The sequence below is a fragment of the Macrobrachium nipponense genome, chromosome 19 (genome assembly GCF_015104395.2).
Source record: "Macrobrachium nipponense isolate FS-2020 chromosome 19, ASM1510439v2, whole genome shotgun sequence".
Lineage (NCBI taxonomy): Eukaryota > Metazoa > Arthropoda > Malacostraca > Decapoda > Palaemonidae > Macrobrachium > Macrobrachium nipponense.
Window position 1 is genome coordinate 57406685 of NC_061088.1, and position 20945 is coordinate 57427629.

Genomic DNA, 20945 nt, shown 5'->3' on the forward strand with positions numbered 1-20945 from the left:
AGAATCCCTGAGGAAGCGAACACAGTCTTCGTTTGTACTGACTGGGAGAGCTTGGGACTGGGGATCCGAAGGGGACGAAAGGCCCATTTGTTCCAAAATCAGGTACCAATTGCTCTTCGGCCAGTCTGGGGCTACTAGAGCCACTTGACCCTTGAATGTCCTGAGTTTGTTCAATACTTTCATAAGGAGATTCACTGGAGGAAGACGTAAATCTTCTCCAGTTGTTCCAGTCTAGAGCCAGGGCGTCCGTGGCGTAAGCCAGAGGGTCCAGGTTGGGGCTACATAACACGGTAGTTTGTGGTTCGCTTGGGATGCGAAGAGATCCACCTGTAGCCCTGGGACTCTTTGAAGGATCCATTGGAACGAACTTTCGTCTAGTGACCATTCCGACTCTAGGGGTACTGATCGGGATAGGGCGTCTGCTATGACGTTTCTTTTCTCATCCAGCTATGTGGGTGGAGGAAAGATGCCAACTGAACTTGTCTGCCAGGAGAAGATGGCTATCATGACGTGATTTAGATGACGTGACTTGGAGCCTCCTCTGTTTATACAATGTACTACCACTGCGCTGTCCAGGACTAGCTTTATGTGGGAGTACTTTGGTGGGTGTAACCTTTTCAGAGTCAAGAACACTGCCATTGCCTCCAGTAACGTTTATATGAACTGACGGAACTGGGTGACCAAATCCCTTGAACCTTTTTGACCTGGGAATACCCTCCCCTGCCGCTTAAGGAAGCGTCTGTGTGGATGGTGATCCCTGGTGGAGGGAACTGAAGGGGTACTGACACTGATAGATTCTTGACTTTTGCCCACGGCGAAGCCGATTCTTTAGAATCAGAGGCACTGAGGATAGCTTGTCCCTGGACCTGACATTTGCTCGCGAGCGCCAGATCCTGGTTAGGTCTTTCAGTTTGGCTTTCATTAAGATGTTCGTTACTGATGCAAACTGGAGAGAGCCGAGGATCCTTTCCTGAGCTCTCCTGATGCTAGTTTGTGACTTAGAAATTGCTTGAACTGACTTCGCTATTTTCTTTCCTTTTGGTAGATGGAATCGACAGAGTGTGTGAGGATAGATTCCATTGAATGCCTAGCCGCCACTGAAAGTTTGACTCTGGAGTGAGTCTTGACTTGGACTTGTTTATCTTGAATCCTAGATATTCTAGGAACTGGATACACTTTCAGTGTGGCCTTGTTGCATTCGTCGACTGATGGGGCCCAGATCAAACCAATCGTCGAGATACGCCACTCCATAATCCCTTGCGCTCTGAGCTGTTGCACTACTACTTCCGCTAGCTTCGTGAACACCCTGGGTGCACGTTGAGTCGAATGGAACTACCTTGAAGGAGAATGTCTGGTCTCCTATCTGAATCCCAGATACGGACGGAAGTGTCTTGCAATAGGATATGATAGTAGGCGTCTGTAAGATCGATAGAGGTGGTGACGGCCCCACGGGGAAGTAAGGTCCGCACCTGTGAGATCGTGAGCATCTTGAACTTGTCGCAGCGGATGGCTAAGTTTAAGCGGGACAAGTCTAAGATTACCCTTCTTTTTGTGTGAGCCTTTCTTTGGCACGCTGAACAAGCGACCTTGAAATTTTAACCTCTTGACTCTCGCTATAGCTCCTTTCTGAAGGAGGTCCTCTGCGTACTCTGTCAATTCTTTGGAAGGAAGTTGACGGAAAGGTCTGGCTGGAGGTGGGTTCGTCAACCAGCTCCAACCCAGCCCTTTTGACACTATGCTCTGAGCCCACTGGCTGAAGTTCCACCGGTGGCGAAAGTGAAACAGCCTCCCTCCTACCTGAAGTTCTTCATTGGTTCTGGTAACCACCTCGGCCTCCTCTGAAGTGCTTTCCCCTATTGAAGGGGCCTCCGATCCTCTCCCACGAAAGGGACCGCTTACCTCTGCCTCCCCTGCCCGAGCGGTCATACTTCTGAGAAGCTTGACTCTCGAAGGCTTGATTGTAAGCTGGAGAGATGGCGTATGAGTTGGAGGGTTGAGGCTGAGGGGATATCAACATAAATTGGCTGTGATTGACCTTTAGACGTGGAGGGTTTGGGCTGTCTGCACTAACGGCACTGCTGGAACTTGTTGAGGAAAGCGTGGTTGCTTCTTTTGGTAAGGTTGGAAACGTCTGGGTTTCCTCTGTCCCTTACCTTTAGGTGTGTCAGTCTTGCCTCCTCCTAGCCGTAAGGCCCCAAACGGTCTTTAAGGTCTCTGGTTCAACCTCGTAGCCTCTGCCTGACTTCCTTAACCATAGCCTCTGGGAAGAGATCTGCGCCCCAGATGTTAGAAGAGAGTACCTATTCGGCTCATGTCGAATGGTTTGCCTCTAGCAGGACATGCTTCCTACAATTCGTTCTAGCAGTGGCAAACTCGACATATCCGACTGCACCGTTTGAGTCAGGGCTTTGGTCATAAGCTTAAAAATTGGTTCTGAACCATAAGCCATGGTTGCTACTTCAGACATAGCCATCGAGTTGATTGATCTGGCTAGTCGTGATTTTGAGTCAAATTCAGCCTGAATAAGACTATCTGGGAGCCTGGGTAGCTTTTCACCAAACTGCTCCATAGCACAGTCCGGTTTGAGTTTGCCAGCTGAGAACGTATTCGGCAAGTCTTCCCACAATTCTCCAATTGAAGGGAGCAACGGAGATGTGGGATTCTGCTTCTTTCAACTGAGGCATGGGTTCCCCCTTCTGGGCTGCTGATATGGTCGACCTTGCTATCTTGGTTAGGAACGGGAGCGGGGTACTCTCATCCATTGTGAAAATGGTAAAGGGATTTTTAAATGGTTGTATCTTGGTGTTAGAACAATCCATGTCCTCTAAACATCTGAGCCATTCTCTCTGAGCTTGGTCTCGAGAATAGAGGACTGTCTCCTTTGGGTACCCTAATCGTAACGAAACCATAGCCAACCGAAGGCGTAAGCCCTTGCGTAGCCTATGAAAGGAGGCTGTAGGCCTTCCGGGTAGAACTCGAAGTCCTCTATTCTTCGAGTTCCAAACTCCGGTATGGAGATGAGACCATCCTGGAAGGGGGCGTATGACGCTACTCTCCAAGGGTTGTTCATGGAGAAAGCAGGAAGTGAGGTCATACGGAGGAAGCTGAGATCCACTAGTGTTGGAGAGTGAGGGGAGAGGCTAGAGGGGCTTCTCTAGCCCGCTATAATAGAATCCTGAGAAGTGATCCTATCCGACAGGCGAGATATCATTTGTTCCATACTACTCTTAAGGGACCCCACTAGGTCGCCCACCTGTTGCAACAGGCCAGCATTGGAGGTCCAAAGCCGGAGCTGCTGCTGGAGGTGGAGGGCGGCTCTGAATTGGAACCAAAGGTAGCGGAACTGGTGATTCTGCCGGGGTGCGAGATCTCTCCTTGGGTTTACTTTTCGAGGACTTAGAGCCGGAGCTAGACGCTTTAGACCTGTCTGGGCCGGGATTACGAGCCGGAGACTTACGTGAGGAAGAAGACGAGGACTTCTTCTTAGAAGACGATGACGTCTTAGTCAAGGTCATCACTTTAGACTTGATCTTAGGTCTAACCGAAGCCTCAGGAGGAGTATATAATTCATCACCCGTAAAGCCTTGGAAGGATGGAGAGGTTGCAGGGGTAGAAGAAACAGTCACACCCAAGGGTGACCCTTGGGTACCCACATTACTTACCTCGACCAACAGGTCGTCTATACCTACCATCGGTTCAACATTAATATCCAGGGTTGCGACATCCGTGGAGATATCCTGGTCTTGTTCAGTTAAGGAGGCCGCCAGCTGTTGTTGGATGAAGGCAATAGTTGGGTCCGCCTCTACTGGGTCGACGTACCCTGTCGCCTTGCCTCCGGGAAAGATTAATAGTGCTAATCGCTTCTCGAGTATGTAGGGCTGACCCTTGGCGGCGTTCTTGCCAAAACCTCCGACCCAGGCCCGCAGGGTAGCCAGTGCGGTATCCCTTACTGCCGGAGCCTGTAAGAGAGGGCGTATTTTAGATTTAAGAATCACTTAAAACTAAAACTTAGAGTATAACTTAAACTAGATGCCTTAAGTTAAAGTAAATGCTGAAAACTTAAGCACTAAAAAAGAAGCGGAGCAGCTACTGGAGATGGAATACTTACGCCTTCCAAAAGCTGGCTCACCAGATCGTAACATATGGTACACGTCTCATGGTACCAGACCTGGATGTCCCCGTGCGGAGTCGCGCATGGAGCATGGGACCGGCAAACTTCGTGTCCACAGGGGTCCTGAAGTGTAGCGGAACATCCCGGATGCTCACAGTTGGTGGCCTGTAAGTGGGAAGACACAATGAGTTATCTAAAGGGGCATCACTTACAGACTAAAGGACAAAAGAACTCCGTTACATGCCGGAGCTCGGAAAAAATTTGGGCATAACCCCTCCCTGCATTGCCTGAATAGGCTATAATCCGGAGAGATCCGGTAAAATATGAAAGGGAGATGGGGGGGGGGGATGGTTTAAGATACTTAAGATAAACTTATAGATAACTTAAACCTAAACACAAGCGAACCGGACTAGGTCCAGTGTGAAAGCGGAGTAGTAAACTCAGCAATACGTAAGGTTAGAGAGACCTACTGTATTGTTCGGTCCACTCTACTGGGTGGACTAGCTCCTTCCGCTGGATACCAGGACTCCGATCAGGAGGAGCTCTAGTAAGGGAGGGAAGGGCGTAGGGCGGAGGACAATAACATGCTCTAGCTAGCCCGGAGCGACAAGGCAGTAACAGAGGGGGGGAAGGCCAGGGCCCCCCACAACGTACCACCCGGCCGGACCGAGAAGCCGGAGAGGTCGAGACCAGTCTGGGTCGTCCGACTCCCTAAGCCCCTCCGACTGAGGGGAGAGGGGGAGGCAGGCTCGGGTATGTGGAGCGAGCATGGCAGACCGACCCACCCCCGCCCGACTCTATGGAAAGAGCGGGAGGGGGGGGAAGGGTGACTGGGGCAGGGCGTCTGGCTGTCCCGTGATCACGGAGTGACCACGAGGCGGTAAAACTGAGATACGGTAACCAAACCTAGGCCAACCAACTGATCAGAGAGAAGCTATCGGGAAGCAACCTGAACTGAAAAGCGGTAGCATATAGGCCCACAGGGCTAAAACCAACTGATCAGAGAGAAGCTATGTGGAAGCAACCGAACTGATCAGCGGTAGAATAGGCTCTATGAGCCGGGACCTAGGCTAAGCCAGACGCCAAACTAACCTAACAAAGACAAAATATATAATAAATAAAATAAAATGAAAGAAAGAAAGTAATATAGCAGGAGAAAAAATCCAGGAGTGTACGACTAACCCGAAGGCAAGTCTACCACTCAAAGCTAGTCAGGGGCCGATACTAAGAACCTGGACTAGGGTCTGGATAGAAAAAGCCTACATAAGGTGATATACATGCATGCATGACAACCTGAGTAGACCTTAATCTAAATAAAGCGGAAAATCAAAATAGAGCGTAAATAAATAAGGGATGTTCTAGGTATGGGAGACCAAGAACGAACCCATCACGCGGCAGGACCATGCTGCCATGCTTCCGACCCCGAGAACGTATTTATACCTAAAAAACGGCAAATACTGTCTCAGGGACGGAAAAAACCAACTAACCGTAAATACTGAGTACTTAACTTAGCTGCTGCAATAGCTGCACGCTCCATTATTGAAAATCCGAAGAAAGGGCACAAAAAACACAGAGAGAAAAAAATAACAAGTGTGACTCGTGTGGCTCCTAACTGAAAAGGATGACCACCAGAGGCGCAGCAGTCGGCAGCATGGGGAGGGAGTAGTAGTAGTACGAGCTGCTCACTCTGTGGGACGGCTCCCTCTTGGAGGGTTTTGTAGTGGGAGGTTTCTATTGGCAATTTGGCTCGTGGTAGTGGTCTCACTCGCCTAGTGTTCATACCGACACCCTCCTAGAGGGTGAGCGAGTCAGTTATACTGACCTTTTTCTTTATTTTATTTATTCTCTGGTATGTGTTAGTACATTTACCCTAGAAATAATAGATTAAAGGATATTTCGCGCAAGCGACACGAGCTGAGCCCAGAAAATATATTTTTGCTCCTTTTCATATGTCCTCATATCTCCTATTCTGTATGATTTTGGTCGGATAAGTCCATTCATCCTTGTAAAATACATGTTTTTGCACAACTAAGAACAATCACTACATTGTCAAATATTTTGCCATGCACACAGTTATTCATAAAGTTAATGCCTCCCATATGTTCACTTGATTTGTAAAGCCCTGTTATTTATGAGTTTTTTCTCATATGTATTGCTGTAATTGCAGGAAGGATGTAAAAAACCTGAAAGAGGGAGAAGAGGAGAAAACTAAAGCATATTGTGCTCTATGCATTGCTCGAGCTGGTTATGATCCATCTTTGTTAAAACAGTTATCTGGAATGAAGGAACTTGTCATCCAGCAGAAGACACCAGTAAGGGTTCTACATAGAAGACCCTTGTTAACACGTCCTAGAATTATACATGAAATGTGGGCTTCCAGCATTGACAGTTTCTTTTTCAAGGTATCCTGTAAACTATTACTAATCTTTTTTGTTGTGCTTGGCAAATGGTATTCATACCTAAAGAAGAAATGTATTTAATCCCTAGTGCCTAAGAATTTGCCTGAGAGCTTTTTGTACACAACAGACCTTTTATGAAAACCTAAGTCAGAAGTGTGCATCTGGTTGGTAGTATAGAGAATGTGAGGACATCCTGAATGTTTATTTTATTCACTTCTTTCTGCATATGCATTAAGTTGCCCCACCCAGAAATGATTATTTTATAATCAATTTGAATACAGGAAATTAAAAGGAAAACAGGAGAGGTGCTTTGTATGAAAGATGAAGGATAAATGATAAGGCGTTAAAATATGAATTACTATTAACATTTCATATGCCAGCATCCTGTCAGTTGGCATTATCTTGTCTATTGTATATGGGGCCGTGTAATGGATAATTTAAATCTCAGATAAGTAACTTCCCAAGCAATTACATAGCTAAAGTTTCTACCTCGCACTGCAACTTGTTGAATTTTGCAGTAGCGCTTCTTTTGTTTTATTTTGTAGGTGGACCCCACACCCACCACTGGGGGAAGAAGGAACAACTCGGCAGCCATTTCAGTTTGTGTCTGGCTACGATGGTGTAAACAATGCTGCCCTTTGCAGCAGATTTTTTGGATTTTTCCAGTTGTTATTTTGTATTTGGTGAAGTACAATTCCTCTGCTCTGGTTGTGCTCAGGCTATAGGCAGTTTATTGTTATAATTTGATAGTTTTCAATAGATTATTTAGAATTATATTGGATTCTTGTGGCTCTAGTACAGTAGGGCCTCGGTAATCGCGGGGGATAGGGCCCAGAACCTCCCCGTGATAAGTAAATACCCGTGTTATCCTGGTACCCCCCTCTCAAAAATTGCTTAAAACTGACTACTTTAATAGTTAACCCACCGAAGACCACTATTTCAATATTTATAACTGCCTACTTTAGTTCAGACACCAAATATGTCTTCAACTATCACCTTAAACTAAATTCAAGACAGTTTCAAAGTTATTTTATAACATTAGCCTTAAAAATGTAGTATACGTACTACTGTACATATGTAGCCTACTAGTCTATGGATTACACCTAGAAGCCTACATAGGCATGTGCTATTACGTACTCACTTGGGCCTCTTTTCTTTTACAAGGAAAGAGAGGGAGAGAGGTAAGAGAAATATCAAAATTATGTAAATCATATGGGTAATTACCAACAATCTATGTTGATAAAGATGGTAACGATGTTGCAGTGCTATCGGATGAATAATTAAAGATAATGCTACCAGCAGCATGCAGCGAAACATCTCTTCCTGTCTTCACAACACATGTTAATATATTACACGTAATAACCTTCATCTGATGTTTAGGCTTATTTCCCATAAGAGTAAAAGAATCAAGGCTTTTGGATGCCAGATAATTAACTCATTTATATGGGTACAATTTAAAGAACGCAGCAAACACTACTCCGATAACAACATCAACAAAACGTGGGTAGGCGAGTGTTGCCAAAAGGTAATGGCAATTTCTTGCTAGATTTTGCTCCATAAAGTGCTAAAAAATTCACATCATACACAACAATGCCACCCAGCCAATTTCAACCAATTGCTCTCTTTTTCAATTCAAATATGTTTCTAACATACACAGTGTGCATGTACATTACGTAACATAATTCCTAATGATTTCAAAACCTATTCTGTTTAATTCCTGAAAATGGTCTTGCAAGATTTTGTTCTTTTTTCTATATCAAACATAGTAGAATAAAAGAAATATTCAGCTTAACATTACAAAGATTTGATATCAAAATAGGTATGCTAGATGCATTTGTAAACAAATGCAAGTTTTCCTGCCTGATACTAGATTGAAAATTTTCTTGCTAATTATCTCAAGTAAATGAAAGTTAGCATTAAAAATGCAATATTCGTAACACTGGACGCAACAGATCTGCGCATTATACTATTACGCAACTGTACATTAATTATGTGAAGATGGTGTTAGTAATAAAAATGATAGTTATTGTATCATTAAAAATATCAAAATAAATGAAGTCGGCAAAGCTGATTCTATGTCATGGTTTTCCTAAATGCATAGCCGAAAAAGGCAAATGCTATTTTGTTTGTTTCATTGCTTCCACAAACCCCTAACAATGCAGAGTATACATATGATCATTCTAAACTATTATTTACTACCAAAATAATGTTGATATTTTGTATTGAAAATTGTTGTTACGTATATTCCAAACGTTATTACTACCATGACTAGTACTATTAAAATTTTGAAAGGTAATCTTATGGGTTTTTCATATAGGTATGAACATTTTGTCAGCTGGCTGGCCTCACACAGATAAAAGTTGATTTTACTGATATGGAATTACTCCATGAATAGCCTTTTTATTATGAAGATATAATGATTATATATAAGGTAAAAAATGGTTTTATGTACATGTATTCTCCTACTTACGATGGGGTTAGGTTCCGAAAACCCATCGTATGTCGAAAAAAATCCTATTTCAAATAAAGCCTTGCCTACACTAGGGTAATCAGTACCATCTTTACATATAGGTTAGCCTACCCTACACTACACAGTATACTTATACATACATATATGGCATAGTAATTATTAATTTCTGCTAATTCCCTAGGTTCAATGCTTATTGGCTCATGATAATTCAGTATTAACCCTTAAACGCCGATTGGACGTATTATACGTCAAGATAAATTGTCTGTTGGGTGCCGATTGGACGTATCGTACATCGACATAGAAAAGTTTTTTTAAAAATTCGCGGAAAAATACTTATAGGCCTACCAGCCGAAAACTTTTGAATCACGCGCCTTGTGGGGTGCTGGGAGTTCACGAATCAAGGTGTTGTTTTGTTTAGAAGCATGACCCAGGTGCGCATGCGCGAAATGCCTCCTTCTCACATCAGCCAGCATCAGCGACGCGTCGTCCGAGAGCAATCTTTTGCCACAATTATGTTTTGCCGAACTTGTGCGAGTTTGAATATTTGTGGTGGTACAGGATGTACATAGAGATGTCTCAACGACGTATGGAAAGCAAAAGGCGCGTTGTACCCCGTCGGAAGGGATCGTGTGAGACGTATTTTGGACTTGGATGCTGGCGAGGGACCAAGCACCCAAGATGACCTCGCGTCTCAACGCCGTTCCGTGCGGCCACGTGTGGATGAAAGTGCTCTAGGACCACAGCGTGTGTCTCGTGTGCCTTTAGTAACCCCTAGGAAGCATCGGGGTGTCCTTAGGGGCATTTGTAGACATTTTGGAGGCCTCCAACCAAGGGACATTGATGCTTACTTATCGGAGCTCGATCGGGAGCATGTCGCAAGTCCTCATTTTGATGGCGGTTGGTCATCTAGTGATGAGGATATCACTCCTGATGTCAGTGATGATGAATATTTGCCCCCAATGTCCGTTCGAGGCTCACATCCCGAAAGTGAGCTCGAATTTAGTGGTTTTAGTGTATATGAGGGGGAATCTGAGGAGGAGGAGGAGGATATAGGGTCTAGTTTTGTCGCTGATGACGATACAGAAAGTTAGGGCCTAAGTGAGGGAGATGGGCACGTAGAAGGTCGGAGCGTCGCGCCAGCCAAGGTGAAGGTCGGTCGTCCGAGAGCGACGGGAATTGCTGGAGTACCTGGTAGCAGAGACGGAGGACTACGCTTGGCACTGCCATGACGAACTTCGCACGACATTGTCGTATCGCTGGCGGGGCTGCAACCTCATCGACATGGCGCATTTTTTGGGGCTCCACATTTTTTTGGTATGATGCCTGCTGCCGACGTCAGGCAATATTGGAGGCGAAATTTTTTTTTTAAGTACGCCCAATGTGCCCGGCGGTATGCCCCGTGATAGTTTCCTGGTGTTGGACAGGTATGTCAACGCCTCAACCGAAGGGCCATACCCCGGAATAACTCCGATCGCCTCATCTTAGTCCGCCCAGTGTTGGAATACATTCGTGAACGGTGCAAAATTCTCGTGGTTCCTGGAAAGAACCTTTCTTTGGATGAGGGGATGATGCCTTACAAAGGATGTCTAAGCATTAAAGTGTATAACCCCAAGAAGCTGAAGAAATATGGAGTGAAATTTTTTTTTATTACTGAGTCCAACACTGGATACGCCGTGGACTTCTCGGTGTATTCCGGGGTCTTCTCCACACTGCGTGACACTGTTTTCAGTCTTGTGGATTGTTTTTGTAACCAGGGATACCACCTGTTTATGGATAATTATTATAACTCGGTATCCCTGGCCCAGGAACTGTATGAAGCAGGTATGCACGTCAGTGGTACCCTTCAGTTTGTGCGTGGGGCCCCGAATGTCCTCAAGAGGTTCACTAGCCATCTGCAACATCTGGCAAGAGGAGAGACAGAGTGGCGGCAGAAGGGAGCTGTCTTCATCATCTGTTGGAAGCTGGTCCGACTCTTCCCCATGATTACGACGAGTCATGAACCCATCCAAGAGGAGATCGTACAGCGGAAGAAGACACGAAGACAGGGCCGAGTGGTGTATGAGGAGTTTCGTGCCGAGCGGCCTACCGTCATTGGGCACTACAATAGGCACATGGGAGGAGTTGATCTCTTTGATCAACTCATCCAGTATTATCCCTTTGCCAGGAAACCAGGAGGTGGACATAGAAGCTCCTTAAATACATTCTTCAGTTGGCCCTCCAAAACGCTTACATACTGTACTGTGGGTACTACAGTCACGGTCTCCGGAGGTTGTCCCACATACAGTTCCTCGAGGTAGCTGGGAATGCCCTCATCCACTTTAATCCCGATGAGTGGCCTTCCATCACTGCCCCCCTGCCCCGAGCTGCAGATCTGCCCCTAGAGGAAAGGGCAGATATTAGGAGGGCAAACTTCAGTCATCCTGCTCCTACCGCTGCTGCCGCTGCCGCCACCGCCCCTGTTGCCGCTGCCGCCGCCCTGCTGCCGGCCCCGCCCACATCACTTCTTGTCGGATAGTGGACCCTGTGTGTCGGCTGCAGCCAGGGGATCACACACTGGAGCTCCTACAAGGGCGCAAGCAGAAACGGTGCCGGGTGTGCCATATGAATGGCAAAAGGAAAACACCCGGTTCTTCTGTCGCACCTGCAAAATAGCTCTTTGCAGGTTCGGGGAGTGTGACCATAAATACCACAATGCGGTCTTCTATTGGAGTGTGCCTGAGGAACCGACAGCAGAGGGCGCACGGGACCGTGTGTCCCATCAGCAGTAAGGGCGCGCGTCTCCCTCCTCCACCTGTACCTCGTCATGTTGAGAGGAAAAAAATGCAAGACTTTTCATTGGAGGAGGGAGAAAACAAGAATAGTACGAAGAGTCAGGATTACGAGTGAGTATTCTGCATTTATTTTATATTTACTTTTATATTTATTACAAGTTTTTATATATCCGTATCTATTGATGCATGATATATGTTATTTCATTTTATGCAAAAAGAAAAGTTTCACCTGCATTCCTTTTAGTTATGTATTCGTACTGGAATCGAAAAATGTAATCAATATATATATATATATATATATATATATATATATATATATATATATCTATATATATATATATATATATATATATCTATATATAGTATATATATATCTATATATATATATATATATATATATATATATATATATATATATATATATATATATATATATATATATATAGATATATATATATATATAGATATATATATATATATATATATATATATATAGATATATATATATATATATATATATATATATATATATATATATATATTATATATAGATATTATAATATATAGTATATAATATATATATATATATATATATATATATATATATATAGATATATAGTATATTATATATATATATATATATATATATATATATATATTATATCTATATATATATATATATATATATATATATATATATATATATATATATATATATATCTATCTATATAAATATAGATCTATATATATATATATATATATATATATATTATATATATATATCTATATATATCTATATATATATATATATATATATATATATATATATATATATATATATATTACTATATATATATAGTATCTATATATATATATATATAGATATATATAGATATATATATTTTTTTATATATTGGTTTTTTGGGTAAGCAAAATACATAACACACTAGTAATATTCAATCATTTATCTTCATTTTGAAACAAATTTGAAGTATATAGCACAATATTTAGATTTATGGTGAATTTTTGAAAAAAACTTTTTCCTTCCCTCCGCGCGCGGATTCTCCGCTGCAAATCTCCGAAATGCGTATGTCGCATTCTCGTAATATTTGCTCCATTTCATATTAGGCGTTTCATAGCGTTTTGTATATGGAAATGTGCGCAATTTCATGTAGAATACAACAAAAAATAATTGAAGGTTGTAGCTTTTCTCATTTTTTAAATATTTGCATATAAATCACGATAAGTAGGAAAAAAAATACGTTCGATCAACTTTGACTCTACCAAAATGGTTGAAAAACGCAATTGTAAGCTAAAACTCTTACAGTCTAGTAATATTCAGTCATTTATCTTAATTTTGAAACAAATTCGAAGTCTCTAGCACAATATTTAGATTTATGGTGAATTTTTGAAAAAAAACTTCTTCCCTCCGCGTGCTGATTCTCCGCTGCAAATCTCCGAAATGCATACGTTGCATTCTCGTAATATTTGCTCCGTTTCATATTAGGCGTTTCATAGAGTTTTATATATGAAAAGGTGCGCAATTTCATGTAAAATACAACAAAAAATAATTGAAGGTTATAGCTTTTCTCATTTTCGAAATATTTGCATGTAAAAAAATATATATACAAAAATTTCTACATTCTGTCAACTTTAAACTCATCCGAAATGGTCGAAAACTGCAATTGTAAGCTAACACTCTTACAGTATAGTAATATTCAATCATTTGTCTTCATTTTGAAACAAATTAGAAGTCTCTAGAACAATATTTAGATTTATGGGGAATTTTTGAAAAAAAAAATTTTACATCCGCGCGTTACGAATTCATGCATCATTTTGTGATATTATTTTCTCTCTGTTGCTTTGATCATTTTACAATGTGTTATATACCAAAATGATTGCAATTTAGTGTACAATACAACAGGAAAAAAAATAACTCGTTAGCTTTAACCGTTTTGCTCATAGCGAGATGAATACAATTATATATGAAATTTTGTTTTTGCGCTATCATATATTGCATCATTTATATATGATAATGATATTTTTTATCATTTCTGATAGTTGCATACTAAACATCAGGCAATGAAAAAAAATGGAGCCTAAAAGTAACTCTTGATCTTGAAAACTAAGCGAACTGTGATTTTAAAAAATATATTTTTTTTTTCCGCTTCAGCGCTCACTCCGAGACCACCCCCCCCCCCCCCCCCCCCCCCCCCCCCCCCTTGTCATATGGGAGACAATCAGCTGATGGCGAATACGAGTTTATTTCGTCGTACAGTTACAGTGTTCCCTTCGTATTCGCGGGGGATGTGTATCAGATACCCCTGTGAATAGTTAAAAGCTGCGAATAGTTAAAACCACCACTAAAAATCCTTATAACTGCCTATCTTGAAAGTTCAGACCCCAAAGGTATACCTTAAATAACATCCTACTTCAAATATACCTAAAATTACTAACCTATTACTGTATTAATCTGTGAGGTTATATTATTAATATCATTTTAAAGTCATCTTAAACATTTTACCATTAAAAATATATACCTACAGCCAATAACAGAGAGAGAGAGAGAGAGAGAGAGAGAGAGAGAGAGAGAGAGAGAGAGAGAGAGAGAGAGAGAGCACTGAATGGCAACATCATATATCTGACCATCAAGAGTAGTGAAATTATGAATTATTTCTGAGACACAGAGAATAATAATGGAGAGAGAGAGAGAGAGAGAGAGAAACTCCTAGACTCCGACTCCTTCCTCTCTGCCAATTCGTATATCAAACTGCCATTTACTCCCTGGCCCACCTTCCTCCAAGTGGATAAAAAGACTGGGAATGGCTATTTTTTTTTTATTGATCGTATTAATATTTGAAAATTAGTCATAAGGTAAATCATTTATTTATACTACAAAACAAATAAACTTATGTAAGTAGGAGAGAGAGAGAGAGAGAGAGAGAGAGAGAGAGAGAGAGAGAGAGGAGAGAGAGAGAGAGGGTTATCCTTATTTAAGAGTGAAATGGATAGATTATTGTATTTCTTTAAAATACTATCACGTATGAATTTTGAAATTAGTTATTATTATTATGCAAAAATATTAATAAACATATACACATGACCATAGAAATTCTCTCATTTCAGTAAGAGAGAGAGAGAGAGAGAGAGATTGCATGATCTGGTGTGGGCAACGCACTCCCGCTCCTGTCACATTACTTGATATATTTGACAGCTGTTGGACCCCAGCCATCTCAGCTTGGATAACTGGAGTTCAAAGACAAGATGGGGTAGAATGGATTTTCTTTCATACTTACATAATTTTTTTATGTATAAACTAAAACTTTGCTAATTCACCTTAGTATTTTCTTTAATAAATTGATATTATTGCTGTTTACATTAATATTGATATCTGAAAATTAGTAAATCATTTATTTATCATATAAAAAAACATACATCTGAGAGAGAGAGAGAGAGAGAGAGAGAGAGAGAGAGAGAGAGAGAGAGAGAGAGAGAGAGAGAGAGAGATTAGCGTAGTATTTCTGTAAGATACTTTCACATTTGATTTTTGTAATTACAGTTATTATTATTATTATTATTATTATTATTATTATTATTATTATTATTATTATTATTTGCTCTATCACAGTCCTCCAATTCGACTGGGTGGTATTTATAGTGTGGGGTTCCGGGTTGCATCCTGCCTCCTTAGGAGTCCATCACTTTTCTTACTATGTGTGCCGTTTCTAGGATCACACTCTTCTGCATGAGTCCTGGGGCTACTTCAGCGTCTAGTTATTATTATAAACACTCCCTCCCCTCCTGTCACATTACTTTATATATTTAACAGCTGTTGGACCTCAGCTTGGACCTGGAGTTCGAAAGAAAGATGTGTGAAGACTGGGATTTCCTTCATTCTTACATAATTTTTTAAATTTATAAAGTAAAGTCTTACTAATTCACTGTAGTATTTTCTTTAATGAAGTGATTGCTCTTTACATTAATATTAATATTTGAAAATTAGGAAATCATTTATTTATCATACAAAAAATACATCTCTGTAAGAGAGAGAGAGAGAATTATTATTATTATGTAATATCATTTGATCTTATTAAACTTACTAATACAGTATTGATCAGTATTAATATTTTAAAATTAGTAAATAATTTTTGTATCATAGAAATGTATTTAGGCATGAAAATACCATCGAAGTACACTAATTAGGGTGTATTTATAGTCGGAAAACCCCGCAAATAGGCGAATTTCCCGCAAATAATGGGTAGATATGGTCCAGAGAGAAAGCCGCGAATCCCAAGAACACAAATACTGTATTTAACTCAATTTGGAGCAAATTGTTTTGCTTCTAGTTAACATAAAAGAATATCTAGATACTTTACTTTTCTGGGCTCAGCTCGTGTCGGCCTATGAAAGTATCCTTAATATCATTCTTTCTAGGTAAAATTAGCCTAAAATTACCAGAGAAAAACAAAATTAAGAAAATGTCAGTAAAACTGACTCGCTCACTCTTAAAAAGAAGTGTCGGTATGATAAAGGGGCGAGTGTGGAACACTACCACGAGCCAAACACCAATTAGAACTTCCTATCAAAATCCCCCCAAGAGAGAGCTGATACCAACGGGCGATGCAGCCTCTACTACTACTACTAGAGGACGCCACGGACAGCAGCGCCCCTAGCGGACATCCTTAAATTTTAGCGCTTGCGACAAGTCGCCATTTTCTTGTGCTCGTGCTTTATTGGATTTTATCCGTACTATCTACGATGGAACGCTCTGCAATTGCCACGGCTAAGTTAAGTAACTCATAAGTAACATTTTACCATAGTTTTATCTTCCGGGTACCAGTATTTTCCTCTTAATAGGTCATATACGGTTCCCCGGTTGTCTCGTGGCGGCCATGCCGCCTCGTAAGAATTCCCGGTCCTCCATACTGGGACTTCTTATACTTATGGGCTTACTTTATCACATTCATTGTTTTACATCGAGTTTTAGCTAGTTCAGCCCTCCTACCATTCTCTTAGCTTGGTATTTAGGGCTATTATTATTTTCCGGCCCAGCATCCCGGCTCTTGCTCTACATCGGCTATCGCTGGCTCCGAGTAGGCTCCTGTTTCTTGGAACAGTCTGCCTCCTCCTGGGCTTCTTTCTCTTTTACTAAAAGTGTCTCTTCCACCTTTCGATGTATATTTATTTATTTATTTAGGGTGTTAGGCTAGCCTAGGTGCTTGTTCCATGTATTGGTACAGCTTGGTTCACGTGGCCCTACCACGGTTGTGTTGCTCGCGGCCTAGGCCACTTGCGGTCACGTGTTCCATAGCACCTTACCCTGCCCCTTCCCTCCCTCTCTGATATAGGGAGGAGCTGGGGGACCCCTTGGTTGTTATGACAACCTCATCGCCTTCTCTCACACTTTCGGAGGTGACCAGGGGTCCTCCCAGCGGGGGGTATAGGCGACCACTATGAGGTACCGGGTCTCCATGCGGGTAGTTGGTGAGGCGGGGAGGAGTAGGCCATCCCTCCCCCCTTTTCTCGCTCCCGCCGTGTTTCGCCGAGACCTTCCTCCCCCCCTCCCCAGTTGCTCAGCCTCCTCCCTTACGATACGAAGGAGCCTCCCGTCGCAGCCGGGGCACCTTTGGTTATAGGTTACTGGCTCCGCTAGCGGGCAGGGTGGGTACTACGAGTGGTCGGTTGCTTGCCTACTATATCCTTATATATCTCTCCCCCGCTACCGGAAGGGAGCTTACCCCTTACCTACGCACTCTTCTAGTAGACGGGCGGAGAGAAGTTGTTTTATTTTTGTTATTTTAAGGATATATAACCTAATTTATACAATATCCTCCAATGGATTGTGTGTTTATTACTATTATTTTATCAACCATCCCCGCCATTTTCCCGTCGTGGTTTCCCGTTCCACCACTCCTAGTTGTTTGATTCTTGTGCTTTCCGCATCGGCGAGCCATAGCGCTATATACCAACCTAGTTTACCACATGTATTTTGCGGGGCTCTGGTTTTATCTAACTTTATCGCTCCGGCAACATCGAGCATATTTTTTAGGCTGTAGTGTTTACTTGGTACGCCTATACTTTTTCACTTACAGGCTACCACTGCCAGGTCCCAGCCTGTAAACGCGACTCTTTACGACCCTGTGACCTGACGAGTGCATGTCTCACGCCCCTTGTGCCCTACGTCGTTCAACGAGACGATGTCTGGCACCCGAAGCCTGCACGCCATATGGCTACGCACTGGTCGGTCAGCTGGGGAGATGGGTAAGTCCATTATAGGCTTACTATGATGTTCTACAACTTCTAGTCGTAAGGTTGTAACCCTTTCACAACTGGCAGCTAATCTCACTTTTCTTCCAGGCTAGCGGTGGTGAGGGAAGTCGCCCTCAGCCACCCTGAAAGCGTGGGTGGGCGGCTTTGGCAAAACGCCGCCAATGGCCAGCCCTACATTTTTGGATAGGACTCTGAGCCATCCAGATCTTCCACGCGGCAAGTCGACGGTTTAGTCGACCCCTTTGTCGCTGCCCCACTGATAGCCTCCATCCAGCAAGACCTCCATCAATCGTTTGGGGTCGTAGCCCTCCCAGGAGTCGGTCCCGGACGTCGCTGCCCTGGAACTTAACTCTTGAGCCCATGGCGGTAGGTGGGGAGGGATTTGTTGGTTGAGGTAGGTATGTCGGTGCTCCCAAGGTCTTTCCCTTGGGCGCTCCTGGATCTTCTCCTGTCCCCTCTTCTTCCGCATCTTTCCAAGGCTTTGCGGGATCCGAGATCCTATTCGCCCTCCCGCTCTCTCTTACCTCCTAAGGAGGAAGGGAAAGAGAGAACCGAAGACCTTATCTAAGTCGACTTCTAGGAAGTCGTCTTCGTCTTCTTCGGCTAGGAATTCGTCGACTCCTATGCTGATGCGGTGAAGGCAAAGCCGGGCTCTTCCCATCGAAGAGCTCCAGAGCAAGCCTTCGAAGGAGAAGGCTCGCGCTCCCCCGAGTCCCTGCCTTCTCCCGCTCCACTGCTCCCACTCCGGCTATGCCGGCAGGGTTAGCAATCACCAGCACCTTCGATCCCTCTACTTTCTCAGCAGGGGTGATGGAACAGGTGGGCGTGCTAGTAGGCTCCCAAATCTCCGCACTGGAACGCGTTCGAGCAGATGTTTTGCGAAATTATCAAACAGTCCCTGTCTTAAATCTGGACAGTCCCAATCCGGACCTCTCTATAGAAGGAGAGAGCAATGAGGACCGAGTAGCCTGGCTAGCTTCATGTTCCTCCCCCATTCTCCCCAGCATCTAGCACGGGGATTCTGCAACTCCACTTATAGCTCCTTGCCAGCTTCTCTATGGAGAACCCTGGAGAGTAGCTGCCTACGCTCCATTCAAGGACGGAATGATTTCTATCTCGGAGTATGGAACTCGAAGGATTGAGGACTTCGAGTTCTACCCTCCGGTCTGACGCAGCCTTTCATCGGGTATGCTAGGCTGACGCCAACGGCTCTGACGAGAGAAGACAAATCTCTAAGGAGTCAGTTCTTTATAGTAGGGATCACGCCCAGCGGGAATGGGTTCACTGCCTTGAGGACTGGGAGTGTACTAACACTAAACGGTCCAGGCCTATAAGAGTCCTTCACTATTTTCGCGACGGAAGAGGAGGTTTTCTCTTCCGTTCGCCACGAATTAGTGGAGAAGTCCCTTCAGGCAGTCCTCAAGGATGATCCATCCCACAGTTGAGGGAGGCGGAGTCTATACTTAAACTCCGCCTTCCCCGCCTTCCCCGCCTTCGGAGAATTGTGGGAAAACTGCCAGCTACATTCACGCTGGGTAAACTCAAGCCGGACTGCGCCATGGACCAGTTCGGTGAGAAATTACCTAGGCTGCCGGATTCCCTAATCCAGGCAGAGTTCGATGCGCGAACTAGGTTTGGCAGGTCCCATCAATTCCCTCATCATCACAGAAATGGCTGCCCTCCTACGCTACGGAACCGCTGTTCAAGATTCTGGCGAAAATCTCAGTTTCAGACGGTTCTAACGGACGCTTTTGACTTCTTCCAGGCTAGGAGGAACTCCGCCGGAAGCATGTCCTACAAGAGTGAACACAATCAGGCATGAGCCTAATAGACTCTTGGCTGCAAGCATGTGGGGAGCGGATCTCTTTTCCCAGAGTCCGCAGTGAACGAGGTCCACCACGAAGCTGCTAGACTCAACCAGAGCCTTAGAGCTAGGTGGGGTATTTTTCCTCAAAGAGGGGAAACAGGAATCCGTTCCCACTGCTGGCAAGAAACCAAAGAAGGCTGGTAAGAGGTTCCAGCCATATCAAAAAACTCCAGCAACAGCAGCAATTTGTGCAGGCAGTCCCCAGTTACCCAACAGGGACAACCTTTCCTTCACTCTAAGCAGAACCAACCTTTCCTCCTGGTGCCCCAGCAATCTCAACCATCCACTTCCTACGCTATCTCGCCGGCCTTCAACCCTGCTTATGAGGCTCAAGGCTACTCTCAACCGAGAGGTAGGGCGAGAGGTTACTTTCGTCAGCGTGGCGCAGGAAGGGGCACGAGGAGTAGACAGTTCAGAGGAGGGCGTGGTGCCAACCCGCCCATCAGCAATGAGGCTCCCCAGGTAGGAGGGAGGGCTGTTCCTCTTCCGCCACAGGTGGGGGTTCAGCAATTGGGCACAGAGCATAGTGTCCAAAGGATTAGGCTGGAGTTGGATCAAAGATCCTCCTCCAATCAAATCATTTCATCAGGTACCGTCAAAGGAATTGATAGATTACGCGGAAGAACTCCTTCAGAAAGGAGCTATTGCCGAGAGTCCAAACAATTCTAAAATTTCAAGGGCGCTTATTCAGCGTGCCAAAGAAGGCTCAACAAAAAGAAGGGTAATCTTAGACTTGTCAAAGCTAAACTCTTTCATTCGCTGCGACAAGTTCAAGATGCTTACCCTCTCGCAAGTAAGGACCTTACTTCCGCGTTGGAGCCGTCACATGCTCCATCGATCTTACAGACGCATACTATCATATTCCCTATAGCCAGGCAACTTCCGCCCATTCCTTAAGGATTCAGGGCTAGGAAATCAAGGACATTCTCAATTGCAAAGTGATGCCCTTCGCGGTTCTGGAAAATGTTAGCCCCCAGGGTATTCACAAAGATAGCAGAAGTGGTTGTACAACAATTGAGAGCTCAGGGAATCATGGTAGCAGCATACCTCGACGATT

At 43.5% G+C, this 20945-nt stretch overlaps 1 protein-coding gene across 6 annotated transcripts in view; it reads left to right on the top strand.

Moving 5' to 3' along the window:
* LOC135217263 (tRNA pseudouridine synthase Pus10-like) overlaps nt 1-20945 on the top strand; it is a 357385-nt gene that overhangs the window by 194101 nt on the left and 142339 nt on the right. For all 6 annotated transcript variants that reach the window (XR_010315089.1, XR_010315090.1, XM_064253035.1 and 3 more), the window contains exon 8: nt 6279-6513. Coding sequence is in view for 4 of the 6 variants with exons in the window: in XM_064253035.1 (XP_064109105.1) it covers nt 6279-6513 (235 nt within the window). In the remaining 2 variants the exon portion in view is untranslated. The remainder of the gene's footprint in view (nt 1-6278; nt 6514-20945) is intronic.